Source organism: Saccostrea echinata, unplaced genomic scaffold (genome assembly GCF_033153115.1).
Source record: "Saccostrea echinata isolate AGI-Se365-2 ecotype Australia unplaced genomic scaffold, CSIRO_AGI_Sech_v1 ptg000022l, whole genome shotgun sequence".
Lineage (NCBI taxonomy): Eukaryota > Metazoa > Mollusca > Bivalvia > Ostreida > Ostreidae > Saccostrea > Saccostrea echinata.
In genome coordinates, this window is record NW_026889771.1 from 1,434,492 (window position 1) to 1,443,417 (window position 8,926).

The following is an 8,926-nucleotide window of genomic DNA, read 5'->3' on the forward strand; positions in this document are numbered from 1 at the left end:
GTATGTATAATCAGGGACCTAGTTTATACAACGCGAAATGCATCCTCGCAGGCCAGGGGTCCTGCCTGCGAGGGGTCCTGAGTCAACACGTTGCCGTTGAACGTGTTGACTCAGGACCTCTGGCTTGCGAGGATGCGCGAAATGTAATAAACCGAAATTGTAACATTTTTGCGTTATTACATTTTGCGTTGAAATCAACGCAGATTACAATACTGCAAATTTTGATAAGAAACTTTTAGGAATATTACATTTTGCGTTATTACGTTTTGCGTTGATGTCAGCGCAAAATCTAATAAGAAAAATGTAATAAGATAATTTTTGGATTATTATCATGCCAAGAAAAAGTACGCATTCTAGTCTTAGAGCGAACTCAATTAATAAAAGCGGAATTAGCGTTAATCTGTGATTTTCCCCAGGGAGATGTGCGCGAGGCAATTAATGTCAGCAGTTTTGAGGGAAGGATCTTAAGTTTTACTGGTTTTAAATTAAAGCTAAAATTCTTATTATTTAGAAGCCTTTGCACCTTTTTTCCGTCTTTTTTTTGGGGGGGGGGGTGATTTTCCATGCAAATCATATGCGGTTAAAAAAGTAAAATAGAAGAAAAAGAAAGTGAAGCAGATTATAGTAAACTAATTAATTGTTCAGTAAAAATTAGACGTCTTTCAAATTTTTCAGTGTTTCCATATCAAAATATTTTTTCCTAGTATAAATTAACATCGGGCACGATGAACTTGGTTGTTGTGGAAGTTTCGCGCCTTATTAAGGCATCATACCGGTAATTGATCAATGTAAATGAACTTTTTCAATTGTAGTTCCATACATATAAAATTATCATTTTTTCCTTTTGAATTTTTTTTTATTTCCTTCCAGTCTATATTTTTGCAATTTTGGTACCTGTGTCTAGTGCATTTTACATATTTTGTAAACAAATAAAGGTTTCAGCCCCTCAAATCTGCTGCCGTTAATTGTCTCGCCAGCGTTAGGGGAATATGGGTGATTTGCATCAATTACACTTTTATTGACTCCATCGCTGTGGAAAAATGAACGGGATTTCTTGGCATGATTTTTTTGTTATCATATCTTATAATATTTACAGTGATTGTTTTTCAAATTTATCCATGTTTCATCTTCTCAAAACACCACCGGGAAATAAATAAACATCAAACGAATTTTTATATGACTATGTGCATGTAGTTGGACAACAGTCATGCTTTAAGTAAGATACAGTGCATTGTGAAAATATTGCACAGTACAGTAAAACTTTTTTATGTGCGTGAAACTCGGTAATTTCCTAAAAAAAAAAAAAAAAAAACAGGGGGGAAAATCAGAGTTTCAGTGTTAATTTGAATAGAAGACAATAAAATTATATCAAATTGTCCGGATCTTCCAATTTGTCTCAGTATGAAGATCCAACATTGATTTTTCCTCTATATAATCCTTGAGATGCAGTTATTCTTTTAAATTGTCAAACAGATACATTTCATCCAAGTAACTGACTCAATAAAACCTGCAATTCAGTAGCAATTAAACCTAATCGATAGTAGTTTGCTAATCAAGTTTAATAATTTAAAAAAATACTACTTTGTTAAATCAAATTATCAATTTGTTAGAACAAATTGGTAATTTGTTATAAAAGATACTGCTGTGGCCCTTCAGGCTTGTACGCTTCCGTGCATTTTTGTTGCAAAAAACTGTAATGATCGACTGGTGGTCTAAAAACAGTCACAGTATAAAATGATATAAAGACAATATTTTATTAAACTTTCTTGTTCCATTGAGTAGTTTGATTTTTTTAAATCTGAAGTCAATTTATAAAAAGGATAGGAATAGGATATTTCATGAATAAAAGGAAATCAAAACAATTTACCCATTGCTCGATCGGGATCGACATTGCGAAAATTATCCTTCGACTTCCTTTTCCGTCAATTGTCAAAATGGTGAGCGTGAAACATAGATGATGTTGAACTATCCACAGTCATCGGGTCAAATCAATGATATATATTTATTTTAAAAAAATAAATGATGTAACAAATGAATGTTCTTTTGAACTTTTTACATTTTAGGGCATTGACATCTGCCATAAAAATAAGAGGAAGGTGGTTCGGAAGGAACCCAGAAGCCAAGATATTTATCTTCGGCTCCTAGTTAAGGTAATTTCACTGGAGTTATGACAAGGATTAGAAGTTTCCCATGTTTCAGAACTAGTCTACGGGTAAAACTAATCGGTAAAGTTGTTGTAGAAAACGATACTTGAAATATTGTTTAGTAAAATTATGTGTAAACATGAAAGAACAGACCCCCCCCCCCTTTTTTTTTCAATAATCCAACTTTGTTGGTTTGTGGGTTTTTTTTTATATTCCCCAGATGTTGCTTTGTAATAACAATATATGATAGTCATACGAATGCTTGGAATAAAACTAGCCACAGTCAATATATATAATTTGCACAAAAAAAAGTCAGCCACAGTGTTTATCTTTTACAGTTGTACAGGTTTTTAGCCAGAAGAACTAATGCCAAGTTCAACAAAATCATCCTGAAACGTCTCTTTATGAGCAAAAACAACAGGCCACCACTATCTATTGCCAGATTAGTAAGTTGTAATGGAATATATATTGTATTTACATGTCTACATAGTTCAATCCACAATTCAGTTGTGTCCCTTTTTGGGATCAACCCAAAGGTCAAAAGATTTTCTGCTATACTAGGGCTGAAATGATTCAGGGTTCATTTGGTTTGGTTTCAGTTCAGAATGATATGGTTCTTTTTTTTTTTTTTAATTCGGTTTGATTTAACCTAAAACAGTCTAAATATTTCTTATCATAAATGAAAAATAATAATCTCTGTTTTATAAACTCCTTTACTAAAGTGAATAAAATTTTTTTGTGTGAATCAGGTTGGGACCAATAACCCAAACAGAATCTCATGTCCCAAATTGGAATATAAATTTACAGTGAAAAAAAGGAAATTGAAATTCTTTTTATAACTGCACAGTTTGCGAGATTGATCCCCAAGAAGTTCTCAATCTTATTTGAGATCAATGTTATAAACAGTATGGATACAGAAAAATTACTTGAGTTACAAGCCCAGGTTCACTCATTGTTTGCTTGTCTGTCTCAATAAAAATTGGCACAGATGTAGACTATATCAAAAAGCATAATTCTCTAACTTGGCATTTGAAATTCATGGATGATGTTGCCATGGTAAGTAAAATTGTAGAATTCATTTCAAAACTTTTTAAATTTCAAGTTCAAGGAACATGATTGATTTTGTGAATTTCAAACTTGAAAAGAATTTTTTTTTAATCCAAGTGCAGTGTCCTTTACAACTATGAAGAGTGCTAAAATGTTTTAAGTTATCTTTATTTTTTTTTTATACTTCAAAGGTGTTGTATATTGGGAAAAAAAAATGAGGTTTTTCATTTTTAGGTTCGTTTGATGAAGAAATCAGGCAGAGACAACAAGACAGCTGTGGTTGTTGGAACTGTCACTGATGACCTTCGACTCATGGAGGTTCCCAAGCTTAAGGTTGGTTCTTTTTTTTTTTCTTTTTGTTCTTTAATAACATTATAAAAAATTTTAGCTGAGAGACAATATAAATCAGAATGTCATTCCCTGAAATGATTGATACAAAGTAAATCTAAATCTACACAATATCAGATCTGGTAATTGAAATGCACTGACTGAAAAAAAAAACTAAACTCAAAATAGAATTTAAACAAAAAAAAAGGAATACTGTAGAACGAGAAAATTTGGCGCATACGTATTTTAGGGTATATGCAGGTGGGAATGCATTGGGGCAAATAAATTTTAGTGCTTGCGCTTGGCATTTAAAACATAAATGTGGTATTTTTTCCTTTGATCCATGCCTGTATTTGATTTTGTGGTCATTCAAGCATGCAAACACAATAGCATTGATTTCTAACTCACGTACACAGGTAAACATTTGTTCACTTTTCTGAGGTGTTGCAAGCACATGGATGTGGCACAATGTCGATTTTAAACTTGTGAATGTACTTCAATAAATGATTGTGGGGATTTCACTCATCTTATTCATATTAAAACCATGCATGGATCAAAGGAAAATTACTTGGATAACTGGTAAACATAATCAAGTACATCGTCGCAAACCATGGCCAAAATGTACAATCCTCTCCCATTCTGGCCGTGGTTGAATGAGAAGAGAATATTTCGCAGCTCATTAAAATATTGACCAATGCGAGTAAATAATAGTCGGATAATGAACTTTGATGTGACCTTTCAATACCCAGTCGCAGTATATGAAACATTTCTTGTATACTGTTGATGTCAGTTGTTGATTTCAATTGCGATGGAAACAAATATTGTCATTGGCTGAACATGACGTCACAACATAGAGGCATAAATATTCAAGATTTTGACACTTTTTGTGATTAAGCAGCCACGGGTAGGAGAGAGCTATATGCGGACTCTGTACCGTGGCTTGAGACGATGAATCAGGTATTGTCTGCAAAGTTGATTGCCATGCTTGATCACAGTGTTCACCTCGAGTCGATAGATGATTGACACAGAGAAGCCGTGAAGGTGCTAATGATAAGTACCGGGTAACAACTAACAATAGTTTAATTAATAATTTAATTAATTATTGATGATTTGGCAGAACTTTCTCGATCGATCCTACAGGTCACAGTGTTTATTATTTATATACAAAAATACAGTGACCCTATGACATTATGTAATCGCGCGTTCCCGTTACATGTACTCAAGTGGTTGCTTTAAACACAAAAAAAGTTTAATATTTTAGAAATCTGTTAGTGCACAATGAATTTAAGCGTTCAGGAGCGCTTGTGCCAAAGGCGCTAAAATTAGTAGTGCGCCATATTTTTTCGTTATACAGCATTGGATTTGTATCAATAAAATGCAGAATGAGTGCAATCTGTAATTTTATTATTCTTTGTTTTTTAGTTGTGTGCTCTCAATGTGACAGAGAGAGCCAGAGCTCGTATTTTGAAGGCTGGGGGACAGATCATCACATTCGATCAGTTGGCCCTGAAGTCACCTAAAGGACAGAACACTGTTCTGATGCAAGGTAAGAAAATATATATTACATGTAATGAGCTGTTTTATTATTATGCTGTAATTTCATAACTGACAACAGGTTGGCCGGGAAATACCAGTGGTGGGAATTACCAGTGGTAAATGCCGATATTTCCCGTCCCGGGAAATACTACAAATTTTCTCTAAACTGGGAAATATTGGGAAATACAAAGTTAAAGATTTTTATTTCTTTAATTCATTCAATCTTATACAAAATTCAAAAATAAAATTAACATAAAAACAGAAGATGAATAATATTGAATATGTCAGATTGCAATTTAACATATTCAGAATGTATCATTACTCCAGGTCCCATACCCAGAAGCATTCTGAAACATTTCCCTGGCTGTATGAAACTGAAGTTTTCCAATTCAGTTTCTTTTCAGTTTTGTAAAATTATTAAGTTTAATATTAATTATAAATCCAAGAACAAAACAAACTCATTTTAATCCTTCTATAAACACTGGAGTTATTACAAACAATCATGTTGTTTTAACAAATTGCTCTGGACAGTTTTGTGCTCCTGTTTTGAGAGATAATTACCTTGAGTAGAACTGAAAGGCTTCTTCTTAGGTTTGATATTATTATCCATTTCTGTACTGTATCTGTTTGTATCATATTGTATATGTTACAGTAATATGTGTATTCAGGAATTTCATGTATTTCCTAAGCCATGCAGTAAATACATGTATTTAATGGCTGTTTTAGGAAATACATGTAATTACTGCATACACTAGGAAATTCATATATTAACTGAAATTTTAGCCAATTTTACACGTTTTTACTGAACTAAGCAGTATGACTATATATACATTGTATGATTTAAAATATTCAATGAGTGTACAAATACTAGTATGCATGCTTTTAAATTAGCACTATATAATATTTTTTATAAAGCTGAAATTTACTAGTTCTGGGATCTTTGGGTTCATTTCATGGACCTTTATAGACTACATCTGACTCAAGCATGAAACAAATGACACTCATGACTGGTATATGAATATACTGTTTTATAATTATATAAATGAATTACTTGGAAACCAGAATTTTTTAAATCAAGGACAGTGATACCAGTTAGATATCTTAGCCAATAAAAGGGTATTACATGTCAATGAAATGTTTAGCTATTTTTTATTTCCCAGTATTTCCCGGGAAATACCAGTAATTCCCGTTAATTACCAGTATTTCCCACAGTCCTGGAAAATATGAGTATTTCCCAGTTTTTTGCCAACCCTGACTGACAAGCTAGAAAGTTTGTGAAATTTCTGTCATAAACCATAAAATAGCTATAAATAAGTTGTGATACATGGATCCCAGGATAATTAAAGTACTGCAAAATACAGTGCCTTGATATAAGAATGATGAAGTTTTATGCAGTTGTAATGAATTGTGATCATACTGAAGCCATTGTAACCTATTAAAGAAAGGGATAGAAATTGTTGCAATATAAAATTATTTGTTCATATTCAGCAAAATAATGGAAAATCTGAATGCATAATGTGCATATCATCTTGTACAGAGATGAAGTTTAAATGATGGAAAAACATTTCATTTTATGGCTACACAATTCATGTAGAATAAGTGGACTGTACTTTGTAGGACCCAGAAAGTCCCGTGAAGCATACAGACACTTTGGCAGAGCACCAGGTGTCCCACACAGTAGCACAGCGTAAGTTTTCTCAGTGTCTTAGAATATAGCAGACACTTTGGCAGAGCACCAGGTGTCCAAAACAGTAGCACTGCGTAAGTTTTCTCAATGTCTTAGAATATAGCAGAAAGTTTGATTTAATGGAATAACTGTCAGAGTTGATCGCCGTTTTGATGGATTGAATTGAACGTTCTGTAAAGTTTAATGCATAAATATGAATATGTATGTAATGGACCAAACTAAGTAGGATTCAATTGGATCAAAATTGTTCATAATTGCATGGTTTTGAAGGCTATGATAGGTGTCTTGAATGATAAAATCAGTACTGATAAATTAATGAAAACATGTAAGCTGCTTATGTTTCTTTGAGAATAGAAGCTACATATATATAATGTTTGAAGTTGTGTTCAGTTTAAAGAAATAAGAATTTCAACATAACCACTTCTTAAAGGAGGAAAAATGCAGTTGAACTTCGGAATCAAGTACATGGATATCTCAAATACCAGATAGATGTCAAAGTGATCTGGAAGTCCCAACTTCTTACTCCTTAAGCATTTTACCTTCAGTATCTCATATCCTTGGATATTTCAGTTTCTTTCTCAGTCCCATCAAGTTTGATATAAGGAGGGTTGACTGTATTTTTGAAAATAAATTAGTAATAAAGTTTATAAAATATTTTATCTATTCTGAGGCATCTGGAAGAAAAAAAAATAGGGATACATAATTATCAGATGATGATAAATAATATTTTCTGTTTTTGTTTGCCAATTGGAAATAGAGTTTTATTTCCTTAGAATGTTAGGAGGCTGGGGGGTAAACAAATTAACCATCAGATATAACTTAATTTTTTAGATGTGATATCTTAAGGTGTCAACTATCATTTGGCAAACAAAAATTTCATACATTTTAGTTTTAAAATTTGATCATTTTTGTATATCTTTATATGGAGCTCTTCTTCTAAAGGAGATCAATATAGTCTGAAAATGGCCACAACCACCCAGCCCTCTTAATGTTTTGTGGACATTTAAGGCATAATAGGCCTCTTAGACACTTAGATGCTTAGTGACAAAATCTGGTTCCTTTTTTTTCAGCAAACTACTGTAGTTATATTATACAACTCTTCTATGATGAAAACTGGAATTACCAATTGATAAAAGTGTGAAAATATCAAAGCGGCAAATTATTTTCTGAGAAGAGCAGCTATTTCATTGTGCAAACTTACGCATTGATAAGGGCAAAAATATACATTAGGAATAAAGATCAGTGGGAATGACTGCTCCATCCTGATTTAAAATTACCAAACAATGGAGTAATCTTGCTTTTCTACAGGCGAAGCAGGAATATTATAACCTGAAACATCTGATGAAAGATCCTACAGTTGCATTTTTGCCAGGCTTGGTTATTTAGATCCATAGCTTCCCACATAAGTCAAGTTGAAACAATTGTTACTGTAGGCACCATATGGATCTCAGGATTTGAAAGTGGGGTTCCTGTGCCCACACTGTCACTATTACATGATGTTTGTGAACATTTAATATGTATAATTAGAGTTTGTTGTTGCTTCCACCCCACCCTAAAATTTATCAATGTTAACAGAAGCTAATAACATTAAATCAATTTTTATCAAAAATGGGAAAGGTTGCCCATTTTGAGGAAATACATGTTTTTCATCTAAGTGGGCAAAGATTGATTTTTATGATCAAAATCTTAGCTTCAAAATCAAGATTGCATAAAAATGTAGGGTGCTGAAAGAAGGTGTAAATGTTGCTATTCTCTTCGCAGGCCCTATGTACGTTCAAAGGGAAGGAAGTTCGAAAAAGGAAGAGGAAGAAGAGCCAGCCGAGGTTTCAAGGTGTAATAATTGTGACTCTTACAATAAATTGTACGACAGTCAAACAAGCTGTTTGTGTTGTTAATCTGGTTGCTAAGTGCTGGTTATCGCTATAGACTTGTTTATCAACAGGATCAGAAATACACAATGCGTGGAATTGTGTATTGGGTCTTTCTATTCCCAGGAAAATCTGGAGATGTAATTAAGTTTCTAATGTTAAACATATCCTTGAAAGTTCATCCTGTCAAACAGTAAGGTTAGAGGGCTCTTGCACCAATTTTTGAGACGGGGGCATTTGAAACTGGGAAAAACAATGTATGAAAACTAGTTAATTTCTTTTTCTGGTGTTTTGATACCTGATCAATCATTACTAAT

The 8,926-nt window shown here is 33.0% G+C and overlaps 1 protein-coding gene across 1 annotated transcript; it reads left to right on the forward strand.

Annotated features, from left to right (window-relative positions):
* The first annotated feature begins 1,890 nt into the window (after positions 1–1,890).
* On the forward strand, positions 1,891–8,619 carry LOC133190194 (large ribosomal subunit protein eL18-like). The gene is made up of 7 exons (XM_061325683.1): positions 1,891–1,937; positions 2,064–2,150; positions 2,483–2,590; positions 3,426–3,524; positions 4,941–5,064; positions 6,672–6,741; positions 8,503–8,619. The coding sequence occupies exons 1-7, from the start codon at positions 1,935–1,937 to the stop codon at positions 8,576–8,578; spliced, it is 567 nt and encodes a 188-aa protein (XP_061181667.1). The 5' UTR covers positions 1,891–1,934; the 3' UTR covers positions 8,579–8,619.
* Positions 8,620–8,926: the final 307 nt, after the last annotated feature.